Genomic DNA, 20,656 nt, shown 5'->3' with positions numbered 1-20,656 from the left:
GGCCCGGAGCTTGCTTCTGGTGGGGATGTGTTTGGGGCAGCAGGATGAAAAGGGGTGATCATGGAGTTCCCCAGGATTTGGTGTCCCCTCTGTTCATTGGGAAGTGGGGACAGATGCGTTTTTGGGTGCTGGAAGCTGTCCCCTGCCTCTGCTATCTCCCCAACCCCACTTAGGGGTGACGGCCCTGCTCTGACACTGGTGGGCTTACAGGGCAGTTGTCAGGAGGCTTTGCCTTAAAAGCAGAGCTCCTCACAGGAGACTTCAGAGCTGGTGGCCACCTGGAGCTCAGAGCATGCAGAAAGATGGTGTGCAGGTGGTTGCATCCCTTTCTGCCCCCATTGGGTATGAGGACTGCTTGGTCTTTCTTCGGGGTTCCCCCATCCTCCTCAAGCCCAGGACTGAGTGGTGCTCTGGCACAGGCAGATCTGTCCCTGCAGCAAAGCTCAGCCTGGCTCCTGCTGAAGCTGGAGAAGCAGCTCCTCAATATGGAGCAAAAGAATCGCGTTGGATTGTGGCATGAAGGCACATCTCCAGCTGGGAGCACCCCGAGAGGTTGCGAGACTGGCTGGGCAGAGCAGCAAGAGCAGAAGGGGAGGAGACCATCCAGAAGCTGAGCTGAGTTTGGTGGGCAACCAGGTTGGTGCACAAAGATTTCCACTTCTGTATAGACAAAGAGGGAAGGAAGAGGAGAGGAGTCACCTGGGGATGGGGTGGACAGGAAGGGTGGGCTCAAGACACGGCCCAATCTTAGCTTGAATATGAGAATAATGAGAGGAATGGGAAGATGAAGCAATGGGGATTGCAACACCCATGGTGGAAGTAACCCCTGGAGCCTTCTCTGGGTCACACTGGTTGAACTGGGGCACCCTTCAACTGGCAGCATGGAGGGCATCACACAGCAGGAGCTCAACGGCATATACTTGCGCCCACATCAGCAGGGACAGGGAGAAGGTGTGGGTGGAGAGAGCTGCCATGGGCACAGAGGAGAATGGAGCAGGGGAGATGCAGAGTGGTTTTGCTGGGAGTAGGTTGTGTTAGATGAGGGACAGGGCTGCTGGGGTTGACCCAGGTGATGTGACGCCTCTCCCCGGTGTGGTACGACGGGACTGTTTGCCCCAGAGCCTTGGTGGGGTTGTTATGGGAAGGCACGAGTGGAGCTCTCTGCTCGCAGGCTCCTGCCCCAAGGGTCAGAGATGAATCACTGGGTCTGGGCAGCAGCGTGCGGATGTCCCTGGCAGGACCTGGGATGCAGAACAGCCGGGATGGGAGATGCTGCTGGTGGCTGAGACCAGGCCAGAGTTCTCTCTGCAATGACAAGCACTTGCTTTTTAACAGCAAGTTTCTGCAGGGCATCCTGGAGTTGGCTTGGATCCTGTGTGCCCAGCGCAAAAGCAACAGAGCGGAAGGAGAGGCTAATTACAGCCCTGTGTGTGTTAATTACGCCTATGTAAACACCTAACGCAATGCAGCCCCTGGCTGCCAACTGGGGCGAGGGCTGGCATCTCCTCCCGCTCAGGGTGGGAGCCAGGAGGTGGCAGGGCTCAGACCCCAGTGGCATCACCTGGACCTTTGTACCAGATGCTGGTCCTTGAGAGGGGAAGGGCAGAGGGGCTCCTGCAGCCCAAACTGGGGGGAGAAGGGAGACGGGGAGCCCTGGCAGCGAGTGCCTGCTGCAGATCTTGGAAGTGGGGAGATACTTCCGATAATCCAGTACTCTGCAGGGTGAGGTTTGGGGATTAGCCACGATGCCACCAGGGAATTGCACCAAGGCTTGCTGGGGTGATGGGCATGGACCAGAATTAGCTCCTGCTGTCCCTACCAGCTGAGATCCCCCTTTCCTGCGGGGTGTGTGTCCCTGTGGCCAGGAGAGGTGCCCAGAGCATGGACACTTTTGTGGGCAATAGCTCTGATTGCATCAAGTTGAAGGCACTGCAACGGTTTCTATCAGCCCAGGAGGGCACTTATCAGCAGTGACACCTTGGGTGACCCAGGGTCCCCGGCGTTGACTCACCACCACTCTCCACCCTCGGTGAGGTAGCCTGCCTCCCGTCTGAGCCAGTCCATCCTCAACAGGGTGAGATACACACATCACCTTCCCCTGGACCTGCCCCAGACACCCACGTGTTTCTCTGCTGATACACCTGAGTCACCTGCCACACTCCTCAGCATCCCCTGCTCCACTCGTCCCGCTCCAGGGGACACGGGCTGAGGTCCCCAGCACCCTCCTGCCGGGGCAGCATGATAGAGGTGGTCCTGCTCCATGGGTTGCTGCTCCTCCTCCCCTTGGCAGCCCTGCTGCTTTACCGGTACAATGCCACCTTCCACTACTTCTGCAAGGTGGCCTTCTTCAACTGCTGGATCGTGGCCATGGCCACCCTCCTGTCCCCCTTCGCGGCTCTTCGGGGACGCTCTGTGGAGAACATGAAGTGAGTATGGCCTGGGGATGTGCTTCTGATGTGGAGATGGCTGGGGCTTGGTTGTGATGGAGGAACTTCATCAGGAGGTGGTCTTGTGGACATTCAGGAGGTGGTCTTGTGGACACATGCTCTCTCCCACCCTGGGCATACCCACAGGTGGTGGTTGAGCCCTGGGGCCACAGCGAGGGCTGTGGTCACGTCCATGTGGTAATGAAGGGTGCATCTGCATCTTGTGGTGTGGTGAAGAGGTGCTGGCCATGCCCAGGGAGGGTTATGCCAGGATGGAGGTGGCAAGCTGGGTTGGGACTAGCAGTCTCTGGAGGATGGAGTAGCATAAAAGGGATCATTCTTGGCCATTGCAACGCTGGGGTCACCAGTTGGGTGGGCGACGGGGGGTTTTGGCAAAGGTTGGAGGTACAATCATAAGCAGGATGTGAATGCACACCCATTGCAGTCTCCCTGGCACTGCCATCAGGTCTCGCTCAGCCGGAGCCCCGGGGACCGCGCTTTGGCAGAGGGACTTTGGGATGTTTTGGTGCTACCATCTGTCGGGCATGGCGCAGTCGTGCCCCGGCGAGTCGCGTGCTGGTGCTGTCAGCTGTGCTCAGGGGTGGCGGCAGCCGAGATAACATCGCTGTGCAACACGAGAGGAAGGTCTGGGTGCTTTCAAGGGTGTTGCAATCTTGTTACTGGATTCCTGGGCATGATAGCATACCAGAAGGGATATAATTATGTCAGAGGGAAAAATGTCTGAGCCTGTGGTGTTTGCCGAGCTCGAGCCATCGGGTATTTGTGCTGATGGATTTTGGGCCCTCGGCAGGAGTGTGGTCAGAGGTTTGATGTTATCAGGCCATTGTGTAGCCTCTCTCCCTCGTCCTTTCTGTGCAGAAAGGCTGTGCACACGCACACACGTCCGGAGCTGCTCCGAGAGCTGCTGCAAACGCTTCCGGCTTAGTGGAAATACCCGGTGTGATGCAGTGGTGACTCACGCTGCCTTATCTCATCCCACCGACACCTCGCAACCATCCTCTGCCCCAGCAGCACGCCTGGTTCCGTCTCCTCCTCAGCCTCCAAATCCCAAAGCCTCAGGCTTGGAGCACGTTCCTGTCATTAGTCCTGGCTTTGGGGCACTGCCACAAGTGCTTTGCTTCTCTGCAGACACAGGGATCTCTGAGCCTGTGTCTCCCAAGGGTTGGGTGGTCTTCTGATACAATGGACCCTCCAAGCATCATGCCGCCTTCTCCCTCTGTGCCTGTCTCTACTCTCTCCACCCAAATTTCTCCTCATCCCTCCCTGGTGCTGAGCTTTCTCTGACAGCCCTGTCCCCTGCCCTGTCCCCTGTGGGGTCCCTGGGACCAACGGCTGCCAGATGTGTGGACCTTGGCATGGGTGCTCTTCACGCTGTGGGTTTGCGAGTGCCTCGTTTCAACACTGAAAGCATACCAGCTTTTCATGTCCACTGTGGGTGATGCAATCCCTGTTGCTCTATCCTCCCTCCATTCCTCTCGTCATTCTCATACTGAGCATCACCCTTTTTCAGCACCGCCATCCTAATGTCACCCTTCCTGTCCAACCCTCCCTGGATGGTGACACTGCTTTTCCTTGTTCTCCCTTCCATTCACGCGCATGGAACCTCCATCTCTTCCCGGCACCGCAGCTCCAGTGAAGTTCTTCTTTGTGATTTCCTCTAATGAATGAAGCTGAGTTGGTTTTCCCTTCCCTCCTCTCTCTTCCCCCTCCACCTGCAGTGCAAAGCTTGGTGCCTGCAGCCCTGCCCGTTGGTTGGTCTGCAGGGACAATCCCTGGAGACATCTGCATCCCTTTAGATCTGTCTGCCTCAAGACTCTTCCTCTGCATGTCCATTTTCAGGGCTCATCCACCTACAGCTCAGCACCTCTCGGCTGTGACCCAGCTCCTCTGGCTTTAGGTATTTGCAGGGCAGGCTGCGAGCCCGGGGTCTGCTTTCCAGCCCGCACGCACAGGTCCAGCTGTGCACATGGGGGAGCCTCTGGTTGAGGCTCACCTGGCCAGAGGCAGTTGTCCTCATTGGGACGGGATGATTTGCACCTTGGCTGGAGGCAGACATCCCATTGCTTCTCTTCTTGTTTTCCCACCATCCCTGGACATCAAAAAGCCTGGGGTTTGGGTTTTGGGTTTTTTTTTTTTTCTTCCCCTTCTCTCACCAGCTTGTGCTGGTTGCTCTTCTTCATCAGCGGCTTCAATGCAGACTTTCTACTACTGAGACAGCAGCTGGTCTCACCTTGAGGGTGGTATCGTGGTTTAGGCCAAATCGGCTACTGGGGACTTGGGGGACCCCAGACAGGACCGACAGATGCTCCCCTCTACCCCTCATCAAAGTGAGAGGCAGAGGAGGAAAAAGAGACTTATGAGTTTAGAAGGAACTGCACTACTTTAATGAAATATTAATAATAATATAAAAAGAAATAGTGAAATATATACAAAAATGGATCAAGCTCCTGAGATGACAGTCACGACACCGGCTGGCACTGGGGCAGTCCCAGGCTGGACCTAATGACAGACTGGATTCCAGACCTGCATTCAGGATGGGGATCACAGGCAGACGAAGAGTCCTCCTCGGACGCGGCCGTTGAAGGAAGAGCGCCGACCCTTTGATCCCTCAGCTTTTACACTGAGCATGAGGCAGAGGGGATGGAACACCCCGTTGGTCAGGTTTGGGTCACCCGTCCTGTCCGCTCCTCCCCGCAGGTGGGACCCCTCTGCGCTTTTCCGCCGCCGCCGCTCCAACGGGGCACATAACAGAGCTGTGCCCCGGGGGGTTACAGCAATACGTATAAGCAGAGCCTCTCCCACCCCGTGCCGGGGCATCAGCTACAGACGTGGGTCTGATCACTCTGAGAGCGAACGGCGTCTGCGCAATACGCCGCTCATGTCAGTAGTTAGAGGAGGCCCAGCTAAGAAGCGAAGTTACTGAACAAAATTGGTCCTGTTTTACCTCAAACCAGGACAGGTGGTTACAAGGTTTGCTCTGAGCTTCGCAGGCTACAAACGTGCTTAGAAAAGCAAAGCATCGCCGAGACTGAACGCAGATCCACCTTGGAACACGCTATTTGCTCATGTAGACCAGATGTAGCCTGGCCGATCCTGCGCTTTGCTTCCCCGAGTGATTGTGAAGGGCTGGAAAAGATCAAGCAGCTCCCCTCTGTGTGGATCTGCTCCCCACGTGTGTTCCTCTGCCCTAGGCTCCTGCGCGCTGCGATCCTGCCCCTCAAACACTTCTATGGCATCAAGATGCAGGTGTGGGGCTCTGAGCGTCTGAACGTCAAGGAGCCCTATGTGATAGTTTGCAACCACCAAGCTTCCCTTGACCTCATGGGTACGTGCAAGGGAGGTGTAGGGGAGGGCTCATCTGCAGCCTTTGGGGTGCTGCAGGGGTGGAGCAGGCTTACCTTGGAGGTTCCCAGCAACACCAGCACCAGGATTTGTACAGGGCAGTGTGGTAGGCACAGGCCAGAAGAGCTGGTGGGGCAGGAGCTCAGGGCTATGGGTGTGCTGCAGAGAGAGGGCTGGGACAATGGAAGAGGACACCAGGTCACTACAGCCTCAGGGCTGGTTGGTTCTGGGTGCCATTGGGCAGGGACGGATCCTTTCCTCTCCCATCCATCCTCCAGGCATGGTGGAGGTCATTCCTGACCGCTGTGTGCCCATCGCCAAGAAGGAGCTCATGTACATGGGCACGGTGGGGTGGGCCTGCTGGCTCAGCGGCATCATCTTCATCGACCGCCACAAAAGAGAAGATGCAATCACGGTCATCTCCCAGACGGCCAGGATCATGCGGCGTGAAAACGTGAGGGGGGCTGGCAGCAGGGGGGGAGTCGGGGAGCAAACACCGAAGGGGCAAGGGGGTGTGTGGGGACAACTGACATAGCAGGTCCCAGGGTGCTCTGGTCGGGGTCCATGCTCATGTCTCTCCTTGTCCCGCGTAGCTCCGGGTGTTGGTTTTCCCTGAAGGCACCAGGAACCAGGACAAATCCATGTTGCCTTTCAAGCGTGGGGCTTTCCACTTGGCCGTGCAGGCTCAGGTGAGGCCATCCTTCCCTCGATGGAGTGGGGTGGGCATGCACCCTGGGGCAGCAGGATGGGGGACATTAGGGTCTTTTGGGGTCTGCAGTCCCCAGGGATGAGCACCCTGATGTGCAGGACCCAGGGAGGAGACGAAGCCCTGCTGAAGCCTGGGGCACAGCAGGAGCTGAGGTCCCAACCGGGGAGGGGGTCTTTATGGAGGACACCCCTGACCCCCCATCTCCTCTAGGTTCCCATTTTCCCCATCGTGATCTCCCCGTACTGGGACTTCTTCAGCTCCAAGGATAAGAAATTCACCTCTGGTAAGTGATGGAGAAGCCCCGTTGCTGGAAGGCAGGGCTGGTGGTGGGGATGAAGCACGTAGGGCTTGGAGGTCTCTTTGTGGTACACTGGGGTGTGAGGAGGCAGCTGGCGGTGGAAGATGCTGGTAGGAAGACCTGATTCCTGGTGGGTTCATCTAACAGCATCCCTGACCTTTCCTTTCTCTCTCCAGGGACGTGCACCATCCGGATCCTCCCCAAGGTTGAAACTCGGGGCCTGAGCCCAAAGGATGTCCCTGAACTGACAGAGACTGTCCGCCAGGCCATGGCTGATGCCCTCGCTGAGATGTCTACGAATCACTTTGGGGACCAGTGTGCTGAGCAGCCTCCGTTCCTGCGCTGTGCTGGGGCCGGTGCTGGCAGGGGGACAGGCAGCCTGGAGCATGAGGAGGACACAACCAGCACCAGAAGTTAGGCAGAAACCCTTGGGGACATAAGGGAGGTGGCACAGCCAGAGGCTGGGCCACCCCATCCCCTGCAGATATGTCCTCCAGACCTGCCACCGCCTTGGCAAGGTGCAAGGGGAAGCAGAGGGATGGGGGATTGGGCAGAACCTTGAAATGAGGACAAGGTGCCCCCAGAAACCCCTTGCTACGACTGCATGTCCCCTCCCCGGAGTGTTGCCTGTCTCCCCCCCAAACCTGGCGCTGCGTTTGGCCCCAGGTAGCAAGCCCAGTCTGCCTGGCAGGGTGGCTCCTGCCCGTGCTCAGGGTGAGGGGACAGAGGGACCAGGTTGGGCTGGGCGTTCACTGCGCCGTTTTCCACCCCTGACGGCGTGACCCGCAGCGGGGTTCACCCATGGGCTTGCTGGGTTCCTTCTTCCAGAGGCTCCTGCAAGCTGGTGATGCTGGTCAGATGCAGCTACCTCTTGGGGAGGGGTCCAGAGCGCAGCGTGTGGCTGGAGGGGGGGCAGAAAGTACAGGGGATACCGCCACATGGGAAGGGCATCCTCGATGCTCAACGATGAGGTGAGGGTGCAAGATTAAAGGGTCCATACCTGGTAATGTGTGTGTGTGTATGGTGTCCTGCCTGAGCCTTGGGTGCTGAGGGGAGTGTGGGGAGGGGGATCCATCTCCTTATGGACATGTGGGATGCTCGGATTACTCCATGAAGAGCATCCCCACGGACACTACGGCTTCTCCATGGGGTACCGCGCTGGACGGCGTGAGGAGCATGTGGTAGGGTGAGAGTTACACCAGGGTGGACTTCTCCCTGCCACAGGGATGAGCACTAAGTGCACAGGAGGAGCACCAAGAAAGCCCAGAAACCTCAGAGGGCAAGGGTACCTGGATTAGGTCCACCTGGAGCAGGAGGAAACTCCCCATGGCTTCCAGATTTATCCACTAACTACCGTCTCCCCTGGCCTGTTCCCTGCAGCCAGGCTGGGCTTTGGGCATCTGCTGGCTCCTTCCCAGCCCAGCAGCTCCTGTCCCAGCCACCCTGGGGTAACAGTAGGGCAGGGAGAAGCTCAGTGCGTCGCTGTCCCCAGTGCTGGGAGCAGGGTGGGCAGGCTTCACCTCCCATCCTCAAATAAGATGTGCCAACCGTGGCCAAACAAGGGCGCAGCACTCCAGTTCGGCATCGTTCCAGCTCCCAAGAGCGGCTGTCTCATTCTGGAGGAAATTCTGCAAAACCATGGAAATCACTGACATAGATGGATACCACTGGGCAAAAATACTAACAACAGAAAAGAGACTTCCCATGAGTCACCAGATTGGGAACTGTCACATGGAAGTGGTCAAGGGCAGTGTGCATGTGAAGGATCTAATTTCCTGGAAAGCTCCTTTATTCCCTTCCCTCCCGCCAGGGCTCCCTACATGTGGCTTAGTCTGTCAACTCTGAGCTGGCTTGGTGCCCACCACGTGCCCACCACTATGGGTGCGGATTGGCTGCTCAGAGCCTTGAACCCAGCAAAGCTTGGGTCGGGTGGTTAAATATTGTCCTACCCGGATGGCCGGGTCCCAGCCAGAGACCTCGCTGGTTTTCGCTCGCTGCCAGCGGGGAGGTGAAAGCTTGAGGAGAGGAAGAAGACCCAGCACAAGGGCTTTGGGACCACCTCGTGCTTCCACGTGGTCCCCCAAGCATGGGGTCTGCAGCTGCCCTGCCTTGCCTGCTGCTTTGCATCCTGTACCTCACAGCTGGAGCATCTGCAAAGCCGTAAGCCCTCTCTGTGTCTGCCTGTCCATGCCTGGTGGGATGGTGGTTGGCTTCAATTGGTGTGACAATCCTTGCCGTGACTGTGGTTGCTGGTAAGGGTGGGACTGCTCAGGGTGGTGTGCTGTCCCCGTAAAGGACTTTGCACCGAGGGTTGGCATCTCTGGGCTGCTTTGGTGTAGGTGCAACCTTCCACACAAGAGCAGAGCCTTTCCTCCCTCTGCGGATCGACCCTGAGATGTTTAGGCAAAGGGGGCTCCAGTCCAGTCTGCACTGGTCACCCTCTCTAGGCAGATGGGAAGGCTGGGTGGCATAGCCCTGCAGAGAGCATCCAGGGCTGGAAGAAACCCAAGTGCCCCCCACCTTGAGAGTCCAGAGTGGAGGGGAGCACTGGGATTTGGTGGGGGGTCCCTGCTCTCCTCCTCTAGCGAGGTGTCCCCTCTCCCAGGCACTACGTGGTGCTCTTTCCCTCCGTGCTCTACTACCCATACACGGGCATAGTGCACGTCCACCTCATGGACCTGGATGAGCCCGTGCGGGTGACCTTCCACCTTGCGAGCAGCCACGGCATCCCCAACGTCACCCTGGAGGCGCAGGGCAGCGATATCCTCCAGCTGAACTGGCCCCGCTTCTCCAACGTGAGTCACTGCCCCATGGTGAAGCTGCGGACCTCGGGAAGGGGTATCCATCACCTACCCATTGCCAGAGCTAGGCTGGGAGAACTGGGAGGTGACATGAGGTCCACCCTGCATGGGCAATGAGTGAGCTGAAGAGTGGAGGGACATGGGGCATGTACAGAGACCTTATAGGTTGTATCTGCATCATCTTCCCATTCACACTTGTTTCCTGATGCCTTCATGGGGCAATGGGGTGGTGACAATGGGGGACAGGTATGATGACTCACTGACATCCAACATAAAGGCTTTGCACCTCCATCCCTGGAGGTGTTCGAGGCCAGGCTGGATGGGGCCTTGAGCAACCTGGTCTGGTGGGAGGTGTCCCTGCCCACGGCAAGGGGGTGGAACTCAATGATCTTCAAGGTCCCTTCCGACCTAAACCATTCTATGATTCTATTTCTGCTGTTTTCCTAGGGGCAGATATCTACCCCTCCTCCAGGGAGCTATGAGGTTGCGCATCTTCACGTCTCCATCCAGGGAGGTTCCCTGCAGGTCTCCAAGCAGAAGAAAGTATTGGTGAAAGCCCTAGAGCTGGAGACCTTGGTGCAGACAGACAAGGATGTCTACAAGCCTGGACAAACTGGTGAGGGGCAGGAGCTGCTGGAAGAGCTTGCAGGCTCTTGGCATGGGACCTCCATGTGTGGGTCCCGGGCCTTGGAGCTCACTCCTGCTCCTGCCTTTGCTCTCTCCAGTGAAGTTCCGAATTGTCCGTTTGGATCAACACTTCATTCCCAGCAACAGGGAGGTGAGATGGGGTCGGGGCGCGAGGGGGTTGCGGAGGATCCCCGTCTTCCCAAGACGATCGGCCTCGGCAGCAGTGGCACAGCCTTTGATGCCCCCACGAGCGTGGAGAAGACGGGTGTGGGGAGGGAATCCCCCAAACACCGCCGGGACGAGGGATGGGGGACATAGGCAGCAATTCCCAGTGCTCCCAGCCTGCGTGCCCGGGGTGCAGCCCCTCGCTTTTGGCACCGGCACAGGAGACACGTTATTCCCTTTGCACCGTCCCTTTGCCCGTCTTCTCTCTCGCGTAGCTTTTACGCCCCGTGATAACGCCCGCCGGTTTCAGACTCCCGCTGCCGCGTGGTGGGGGCGGGCACAACGGCACAGCTAATGACGCCGTTTGCACAACGCAGCCTCGCTGTGCGCTCCCCGCCGCTGGGAAAAGGCACTGCGATGGCTGTGGAGGTGGTCAGCGGGAGACGGGCGATGACAGTGGCTCCGAGCCGCCCTCCCAAGCCCAGCCACCACTTCTGCAGGGGCCAAGCCAGATCCCACAGGCTCAGCTACAACCTCAGCCCTCTGCACTTTGGTCCTGCTAAATCCTTCCTCTCTCTTTCTTCGCAGCTTCCCTTGGTGGCCGTGCAGGTGAGTTGTCACCCCACGCCAGCCTGCCAGTGTCCCCCGGAGGAGCAAAGTGCCCCGGCACTTGTGTGTGTGTGGGAGCAAGGGGTCATCCTTGTCCTGGGGACAAGGAGAAGGGACAGGGACAACCCCTCTGTGAGTGCTGAGAGAAGATACAAGGAGAGAGGAGAAGGGCTTGGACTCCTTGTCCGCATTTCCAGCCCACTGGGGGTCAGCTTGCCATCTGCCAGCAAGATGGGGGTCCTCTGGGGAGATGCTGCTAAGGGGCAGGTTACACGGATGAAGATGGCAGTGGCTATAGCCACAGAGGCTTTGACCCAAACTGGAGAACCCATTAAGCTCCCAGTCCCTGCTGGAGCACCCCCAAGTTGGATCTTGGCTAATACAGCCCCTGGGAGGGGATTTTTCCTTCTGGAGAGGTGATTTCCTCAGGGTTGCTCTGAGCAGGATGGCAAGGGAAAACGTCCACTTTTTGTGAGGCTGTGCAGGGTGACTTGAGTCCTTGAGGTTGTCAACCCACCACCACCACCACCACCATGTGCCCCATCTGCAGCCCCGCAAGTGAGGGCTGACACCGCATGTCATCGAATCATAGAATCATGGAATGGTTTAGGTTGGAAAGGACCTTGAAGATCATCGAGTTCCAACCCCCCTGCCATAGACAGGGACATCTCCCACTAGACCAGGTTGCCCAAGGCCCCATCCAGCCTGGCCTTGAACACCTCCAGGGATGGGGCCTCAACAACCTCTCTGGGCAACATGTTCCAGTGCCTCACCACCCTCACAGTGGAAAACTTCTTCCTAATGTTCAATCTGAACCTGCCCTCTTTCAGTTTAAAGCCATTAAAGCCATGTCCTGGTGTGCAGGATCCCAGCGGGAACCGCGTGGCGGAATGGCGGGAGGTGAGCCTGCGGCAGGGCATCGTGGACCTGTCCCTCCCGCTGGCTGCAGAGACGGCCCTGGGCACATACGTCATCGAGGTGGAGAGAAAGAGACACTACTTCAGCGTGAAGGGCAATGGTGCGCGGGGACGAAGGCTGGGCTCCACACGGGGTGTTTGGGATGCCATCACATGGGATGGCAAGAAACTCCCGAAGGAAGAAATGGGCACAATCCCATTCTCCGCTGGTTTTCCCCCAGGGCTGCCCCACTTTGAAGTGCTGATCCGGCTGCCCCGCATCGTGATGGCGGAGGATGAGAAGATCCCGCTGGATGTTTGCGGGCGGTGAGTTGGAGAGTAGCCCCAGCAGAAAGGCTGGTTGCTCCTGGGGTGATGCTCCCCCAGCAGCTGCCCCATCTGCTCCCCTTCCCGCTTCCTCCTGACAGGTACCCATCTGGGAAAACTTTCCGGGGAAGGGCTGAGGCCAGGCTGTGCCAGTCCCAAAAACATTTTTTCCTGAAGGAACCTATGAGGATCTGTGCTGAGTTGAGGGGCCAGGTGAGGGCAGCAGGAGGGCGATGAAGGCACATGGGTGGTAGCCCTGGAAATGTTTCCCCACCTTGGGGTGCTTGGGCTGGTGATAGCTGGGTGCATCATTTGAGCATCGCCAGGTGAGCCAGGTCTCCTGTGAAAGTGCTGCAAATCCAAAGGCATCCCAAAGAGGGCAGAGGAGCAGAGCAGGGACTCTTGGGGTGGTCCTTGGGCCAGGATGGGCAGGAATGGGACAGCCAGCTGTGTGGTAGAGCATGGTACCAACCACTGGAGGGGCAAGTTTGCAGGATCCAAGGGTTGCAGGACAGGATGGAGGGAGGCAACGGCAGCGGGGTGAGCGGGAGGCCAGGGGTGACAGCAGATGACGGCCAAGGGTGACAGCAGATGACACTCAAGGGCCTGGCTGCAGGGTTGCTGCTAACACATGTGACTCTCTCCTTCAGACAGGGAGGAACGGCTGCTTCTCTACCGAGGTGCCGCTGGCTTCCTTCAGCCTGTCCAACTTCTACAGTATTCGGCTCTACGCCTACGCATCGCTGCAGGAGGAGGGGACCGGTGAGCACAGCCCTGCCGACAGCCACCCAGTGATGTCCTGGGGTGGTGGCACCTGGAGGATGTGGCACAACTGTTCCGCTGGGGTGTCTTCAGGGTCTCTGTCCTTCCCATTCACAAGCACCAGCCGCTCTGTGCCCTTACTTGCTTTGGTGTCACTCTTTCTCTACTCCTGACTGCTGGAGCAATCCCTTAGGTCCTGGAGGCCGATCAGGAGCTTCTTCCCCTTCCATCCCTCCATCCTCCACCTCTCCTTCCCCACTCTCTGATACTCTGAGACTAGTCAGTGCGCTTCATTAGTGCCTCAGTAGCTACCAGGGGGATTGTGGTTTTCTTGTTGGGTCTTTCTAACCTTGAATCTACTTACAGTCACTATCTGCCTGGGGGGGGGTGTTGTTAGACTCATCCTTAGGGTCACGTAAAAAACCCAATTTCAGCCCAGCCCAGCTGCAAGTGGCAGATCCTTGGCCTCTCCTATTTGCTTGCCATCATTAAAAGGGGGATTTTGGGGTAAAGCTGGGTATTTTGGTAGCAGACAGCTCTTGGCTGAGCGCGGTCCTGCTCACACTACAGCTCCTGTCACACCTGAGGACCATTTTTTTTTTTTTTTTTTGGTGTTTGTTGCCCAACAATTGCGGTTTTGCGCCGTGCAAATGTGCCCCGTTACCTCCAGACTGGGTCTACGCACCAGTATGGTCTGGTAGCACTGGACAGGGAGGGGGACGGGAGAGCAGGCAGGGGACCCGGCTGCCCTGGCTGGGGGGGGGGAATCACCAGGACAAACTGCTGACCGCCTCTCTCATATCCCCCTCCTCTCCACAGGGCTGTGGCGTACAGCCAACAAAAGCTGTACCTTTGTGAATGAAACGGCCACAATCACCTTTGAAAACGCGGAGAAGTACTACAGTCCTGGGATCCCCTACACTGGGACGGTAAAGGGGGGGGGACCTCTGACCCCCAACCCTCCTATCCCACCCCTGCCCTCTGCCCCACGGCCGCAGCCCAGCCCAGAGCATCCCTCCTTCCCTCCCGCTGCAGATGCTGCTGAAGGGGACCAACAGCTCTGCCATGAAGGAGAAGGATTTCTTGCTTGTAGTTCACACTGGAGGAGAATCACAAAGCAAAACTTTGCTCACGGATGGGTCAGGCAGAGCCTCCTTTGAGCTGGACACCTCTGGTTGGAACAATGAGGTCCTCCTGCACGTAAGCGACCCGTGTCCTGCGCCTTGCATTTAGTACAGTTCACGGAGGTTTCCTTACACAAAACCTTCCAGTCTCCCCTTGACCCCCACTCGGTCTTTTTGCACCCACAGCATCCTCTGCTAAAGAGCTCCACATGTCTATTAGCCCTGTTCAGCCCTTGATTGCCTGTCGGACCCTACGGACCCCGGCACCCTTCATGCTCCTCCTGCGCTGGGAAAAGGGGCTACGCTCACTTTTGATGTGTTCTGCGAGGTCTTCCTCTAATTCCTTATCCCTGCCTTGCCGTTTTCATAATTCGCTGCCGAATTTCAGGATCCTTTCTACCTTCACCATCTGAGCACGAGATCAGATGGTTGTAGGATGCTTTTTCAGATCCTACTCTCTGCCCGACACGTGCTGCTTAGCTGTGTCTGCATCTTGCCATCTGCTGGCTACCCCTTTGAGCGTCCTTTGGACAAGTCCCATGATGGCACACAGCACTATTTTTTGGTGCTGAGCGCAGCTGGATTGCGTTTCTTGGCATGATCCTGCAGGGATGTCACAGCAAAGCACACGCAGAGTCACTTTCCACCCCTACTGTGCTCTGCTGCTGAGCTGATCTTTGCCATTGAGACCCTCAATTTCCACCCCTCAGGGTGAGCTCAAGGATGACTCTCCAGCCTCGGAGCATGAAGGCGAGAAGTATTACAATTACCACAGTGTCCATCACTACCTTTATCGCATCTCTTTGGGCAGCAAAAGTTTTCTGAAGCTCCGCAGGGTGGAAAAGAAGCTGCCCTGCGGCCAGCCCCAGAAGCTCTGGGTGGATTACGTGTTTGATGAGAAGGCCATGGACATGAAGCTGCAGAGCCTGGATGCGGTCTTCCTGGTGAGCCTTCACCTGGGGAGATACGGGAGACTGCATGAAGGGCAGAGCTCAAGGGAGGAGAATGAGGCTGTCTGGGGCATGGGGTTAAACCTTCCCCTCCAGCAGAAGCCATTTCCAGCTGGCCCTGGGAGGGTGCTCTTGGGTTCAGGACTCAGAGATGGACCCTGGAGCTGTCAGCTCTTGGGGCACCATTTCCATCCCTCTTGCAGGATGCATCTCTAATAGTCTCTCCCTGAGTGTCCTTCACAGCTTCCCCTCACATCTGCTCATGCCAGTTCCCTGCTCGGCATTGGTGTCGTTGTTCCCATCTCCTCCTCTGCAGGTCCTGGCCAAGGGGACCATTACCACCGTCCTCAGAAAAGAGGTGTCCGCAGAGGCTGGTAGGTCCGGAAGCATGGACAGACTGTGCAGGGCTCTGCTCCTCATGCCTGGTCCTCATCTCCCCTCCCTTCCCACGGCCCAGGGCTAAGAGGTTCCTTCTCCCTGGAGCTGCCCATCGGCCCCGAGTTGGCGCCCATGGCCAAGGTGCTGGGCTACGTGGTGCTGCCCAACGGCGAGATGGTGGCTGACAGCATCAAGCTCAACGTGGCCAAGTGCTTCCCCAACAAGGTGAGTGGAGGCTGCCGGAAGCAGGGGAGTTGCTGTTGGGCTTGGTGGGGAGATGTGGGCACTGAGCCTCGCTCTTCAGCAGAGCCTTTCCTCATGCTCTGCAACTGGCTGGTCCCAACTCTCCTTTCGGGGAGGGTTTTCCTTCCTCTCCCATTCCTGTTGCTGCTGCAAATCATCTCCTGGCTTTGAATGCAGTCTTCACTCTCCGTCCTAAAGGAGGCCTACCGGAGAGCTGGGGAGGGACTTTATCCAAGGGCATGGAGTGATAGGATGAGGGGGAATGGCTTCAAACCGGAAGAGGGGAGATTTAGATGAGATATTAGGAAGAAATTCTTGGCTGTGAGGGCGGTGAGCCCCTGGTGCAAGTTGCCCAGAGAAGCTGTGGCTGCCCCATCCCTGGAGGTGTTCAAGGCCAGGTTGGATGGGGCTTGGAGCAACCTGGGCTGGTGGCAAGTGTCCCTGCCCAGGGCAGGGGGGTGGAACTGGATGATCTTCAAGGTCCCTTCCAACCTAAACCATTCTATGATTCTATCCTCTGCTGGCATTTGGTGTCAGGCTGCGGTACAGAGGTCCTTCCTGGGACCAGCTCCCCTCTCCCCTAACCTAATGGCTTCTCCTCTCCAGGTGAATCTGTCCTTCTCAGAGCAGAGGGCTCTGGTGGGCTCACAGCTCCACCTGAAGCTGCAGGCTGCCCCGGGGTCACTATGCGCCGTCTACGCTGTGGATCAACGCAAACGATCCTCCAGCCCCAAGGGCAAGCTCAAGCCCAGCACGGTGAGTCTGGAGTAACCTCAGTCCTGGGCTGGACTGGACTGGGCTTGCTGCTGGGGCATGGAGACAGCAGTTTCCTTCCATGGTTATCCACGTTAGGGGAAGACAGTAGGGACTTTGGGGAAGCTGCCCCTGTAGGATGAGTGCCGGGAGCCTCCCACGAGCTCCTGCCACCACCCATGGACTTTGGGGCTTTGCAAGGGAGATGGTGCATAGCTGACTGGGATGGGGCTGAGCCGCAGAAGTGCTCTGCAGTGCTTCCTGGGGTGGAAATCTTGCAAACAGGGTGCGGGCGGTGAGGAGCATCCCCTGCTCTTGGGGAGAAGAGAGATGGGGTGGTGACAGGTCCCAGCGGAGGGGCTGGGGCTGGCAGCAGGGCGGCATCACTGCCATGCCCCGGGGAAGTGCAGAAGCTACAGAGTGATGCCAAGGGGCACGAGGGGTTGGAGCTGGGCCAGGAGCGTTTCATGTCTTCCTCATCTGAAGCTCATGTGTTTGGTTTAGGTCTTTAGCTTATTCCCGATGTTTTCCGAAGACAGATATCCTTTTGAAGTTGAAGAATATGATTCACCTCGCTGCCAGATAAACAGGTTCCTAGACGTGCCAGCAGGTCTTCCACCCATTAACTGTTATGATGGGCCAGGGAATAGCTGGGCAAACTGCCGCCACAGTCTGGGGCGCAGGGAGGTACCGGTGTCTGACATCCAGCCCGACCCCGACAGCCTGGTTCAGGTACGACCCCTCCAGCGCTCCCTCACGCTCCTCTTCCTCCCACGAAGGAATACTCAGGCTGCTGAGGGCACCCAGTCCCTCACCCAGCCCACATCTGCGCTCGCGAACCATGCTCTCACATCGCCCAAATAACATGCCCTGCCCCTCGCTTCGCCAGCCTGGGACAGACACGTGAAATGTGTCCGTCAGTCCCGGAACAGCGTCATTTCACGGGAAACTGCCCTTCCCATCACAAATCTGGGCTTGGAGTAAAGAGCATAGACTGGCCTGGCATTCCTTTGCTTTTTTTTTGGGGTGTGTGTCTCCCACCAGCAGCAAACACAGGGGTCGGGGCTCTTTGGGAATGGAGTGGGCAGAGAGGATCCACCAGACCTTTCCCACCTGTCCCTGGTGCAGCAGCTTCCCCTGGCACAGATATTCCTCTCCTGCACTCCCTTTGCGACGCGGGAGGGGGTCCTGACCTTCGGGGGCTCTGTTCTGCCACGGGGCTTTAAGCGCAGGTCGATTCCTTGCTTCAGAGAGGGATGGAAGAGCGTTTCGGTATTTCCGCCCGTCAGCACCGTGCTATTCTCTCTCACGTGTCACTTTTCAGAATGCAGATTTGCAAATTGTCACCAACACTCTGCTGGGCTGCGCAGCACGCATCCAGTTCCACAAAGGACGATACCCTTCATACTTCCCAGGCGAGTGGAGAGGGCCTGTAACAGCCATCATGGTGGTTGCAGAAGGACGGGGCGGGGGGGACGTCCTGCCTCCTTCCGTCCTTCCTGGCAGCACGTTCAAGTTGCGCCCCTGTTTGCAGAAGCAGGTCTGGAGGAGGATAAACAGGCGGGTGGTGTCGTGCAGGACACGGGGACGCAGATGGATTTCTTGGGGATGTGGCTGTGGGAGCTGGTCCCTGTGGGGTGAGTACGGAGTCCCAGCAGACCTCAAGCCAGGGGACTGCCCTTATTGCATCAGCTTCACCTCTGGGTGCAGAACCCAGACCTTGGGTTCAGTGTCCATGTACCCAGGAGTGACACTGAGACATGTCCAGCCCCTTCCCTTGGACAGACCCTTGGAGAGATCGGGTCAGGCTGAGTCCTGCAGGCAGGGGATGCCATAAGAGATAAGGGCGCTGATGGTACCTCTGCCCATCCCCAAGCATGTGATGGCCACCGATGGTCCCCAGGACCTAGAGGAAGGAGGTTGGCATGCTCCTTCTGCTGGTTCTGCCCATCAGACGCAGCCTGCGAGATCTGTCCATCTTCTACTGCCCTGCAGGGAGGAGGGCTCCACAGAGGTGGCAGTGACGGTGCCCGATGCTATCACCGAGTGGGGAGCTGGGATGTTCTGCACGTCCCCATTGGGCTTGGGGATGGCCCCTGCCACCACCCTCACGGCCTTCAAGCCCTTCTTCGTGGAGCTGGCACTGCCCTACGCTGTGGTCCGCCATGAAGCCTTCACCCTCGTGGCCACCGTCTTCAACTACCTGCGGCAGTGCCTGCGGGTGAGTGGGGCTGGGGAGGGGGCCCTGGGTCTGGGGTCCGGTGGGGGCCGATGGAGCCGTGGCTGTGGTCTGGCAGGTCCAGGTGACACTGGTGGAGTCAGCAGAGCTGGACGTGTTGGTGGACATGGACCAGAGTGCGTACAGAGGCTGTGTCTGTGCGGATGAAGAGAGGACCTTCCAGTGGAGCGTTCGAGCCACCAGTGCGGGTACTGAGGGGATGGCAAAGTGCTGGGGAGGGGGGAGGTGACCCCGGTGGTGAGACTCCTTGCAAAACTCCTCTTTCTCACTGCTTTTCTGATCCTTTCACCCCCCTCCCAGCTCCCTCTCTTCTCCCCTCCCTCCCCTTTCCCTTCTCCACTCTCCGGTCTCTTCCCTCCGTTTCCCAGTCCCACTGCACCCATTGCACCCTCCTCCTTCCCTGGCTCCCCGGGATGGCTCTGAGCTGGACCCAGCCCCCGAGGCAGTGTCACAGCGACGTCCCCCATCTGCCTCCGCAGGGGAGGTGAACGTCACCGTCATCGCCAAGGCCCTGTCCACCAAAAAGCTCTGCGGCACCCAGATGCCCGTGGTGCCAGCCCAAGGGCGCACGGACACCGAGACAAAACTCCTGAGGGTGCAGGTGAGCAGAGCGAGGCGGTGGGCTTGCACCATCCTCTCGCTGGGAGCAGAGCTGCACCCAAAGCAGTCACCCCCGGAGCAGCGCAGAGCATCTCCCCATCCCTCAGCCAGGCTGGATGGTGCCTGCAGGTGCTGGGAGAGTGTGCCCATGCTTAGCTACCATCGGTGGGATGGTGCCTTCCCTTCCTTTTTGGGGTGAGATTGGTAGATTTGAGGCCGCTGACTGTGCGATGTTTGGTTTGCTCCCCTCATCACACCATGCATGGAGCTGTTTCAAGGACCAGCTTGGCCCTGGTGGCCCTGAGCGTGTCAGAGCCCATCGGTTGCTGGTGGGGACGGGATCCAGGAGGGTGTGTGTTGGGGAAGGGGAGCATTTCAGGGACAGAGAAGGGCAGGCTGACTCTGATCCTGGTCTCATACACGCTGTATTCCTGGTTTTAAAGCCTCCGAAACTGATGTGAAGGGAAATTGCAGCTGCCTGGTTGTCCCTCTGCTCCTCGCCCTGTCCACCAGCCATGGTCTCGAGGGCTGGCAGTGTCTCTTCCTATCCCTTTGGTCCCCTTCGCCTGACCCGGCACAAGCCTGCAGCGACGTGGTTGAGATGAGGACTCCGAAACGCAGCCCCGCTCCCCAGCAGCCCTGCCGTGCCAAGCGGGTCGGGGGCTGCCCGGGGAGCAGCCGCTTTGCTGCCCACCCTGGAGTCGTGGTTCCCCTTGAGCTGCTGCCAGTGCCATCCCTCGGAGAGGGGACCAGGGCAGGTGAGCTGAGCCCGGGCTGACAAAAAGCCTTGGGACGACAGTGCAAAACCGATGGCTGGGCAGGGAGAGGATGCTCAGAGCTGTCCCGAGCACAGCCCTCCTCCCGTTAAAAATAAAGAAAAATGCAAGTGGAAGTGTCAAAATGTTTTTCTTGCAAGAAAGCTCCCTTTCTTCAGGCTCTTTCCCACCATCCCTGACCAAAGCCAGCTCTGTGTCCCAAAACAGACTTTGCATTAGGAGCTCAGCACTCCTGTCCCCCTTAATGATGGGTGAGAGGGGCCGTGCCGTCACTTTGCTGAATAAAAAACTGAGACCAAAGCAGAGAGAGCACTCATTGCACGGGCACCACGGCAGCAGAAGAAACAGCATGATGTGGGGTCAGTGGTGCCTGGTCCAGAGGGGCCGGGGGACGACGCACTCTGGCTCCTGCTCCGAAGTCACCAGCAGCACCGGATGACAAATCCTCGGTGTGATATTCCCCACAGGCACCGATCGCAGAGGCAAATCGATCTCCCCTTGGCCACACTGCTCATGGCCCATCCCGCCCCATGCTCCAAAGGGCTCGGTGTTGAACCGCCCCCAGGATGCCCAGTGGGGCACTGACCCCTGCCCACATCCTACGGTGGCG

The 20,656-nt window shown here is 58.1% G+C and overlaps 2 protein-coding genes across 2 annotated transcripts; both read left to right on the top strand.

Annotated features, from left to right (window-relative positions):
- Positions 1–2,238: 2,238 nt before the first annotated feature.
- Positions 2,239–7,214, top strand: LOC309681199 (1-acyl-sn-glycerol-3-phosphate acyltransferase alpha-like; the record flags this gene model as incomplete). The annotated part of the gene is made up of 6 exons (XM_082495038.1): positions 2,239–2,426; positions 5,639–5,772; positions 6,068–6,243; positions 6,383–6,478; positions 6,709–6,781; positions 6,973–7,214. The coding sequence occupies 6 exons, from the start codon at positions 2,239–2,241 to the stop codon at positions 7,212–7,214; spliced, it is 909 nt and encodes a 302-aa protein (XP_082351164.1).
- A 548-nt stretch (positions 7,215–7,762) lies between these two features.
- Positions 7,763–20,155, top strand: LOC309681198 (alpha-2-macroglobulin-like protein 1; the record flags this gene model as incomplete). Its single annotated transcript, XM_082495037.1, has 22 exons — positions 7,763–7,767; positions 8,882–8,956; positions 9,402–9,591; positions 10,051–10,213; positions 10,323–10,375; positions 10,978–10,998; positions 11,863–12,016; positions 12,137–12,221; positions 12,323–12,434; positions 12,872–12,983; positions 13,803–13,912; positions 14,019–14,183; positions 14,818–15,051; positions 15,374–15,431; positions 15,515–15,660; positions 16,285–16,434; positions 16,936–17,163; positions 17,756–17,971; positions 18,308–18,652; positions 18,729–18,858; positions 19,150–19,271; positions 19,714–20,155. 22 exons carry the CDS (start codon positions 7,763–7,765, stop codon positions 19,729–19,731), a joined length of 2,892 nt encoding a protein of 963 aa, XP_082351163.1. The 3' UTR covers positions 19,732–20,155.
- Positions 20,156–20,656: the final 501 nt, after the last annotated feature.

The sequence above is a fragment of the Vanellus vanellus genome (assembly GCF_965231255.1).
Source record: "Vanellus vanellus genome assembly, chromosome: 24".
Classification (NCBI taxonomy): domain Eukaryota; kingdom Metazoa; phylum Chordata; class Aves; order Charadriiformes; family Charadriidae; genus Vanellus; species Vanellus vanellus.
The sequence above is the reverse complement of the archived record's forward strand: the minus strand, read 5'-3'. Positions and strand labels throughout refer to the sequence as shown.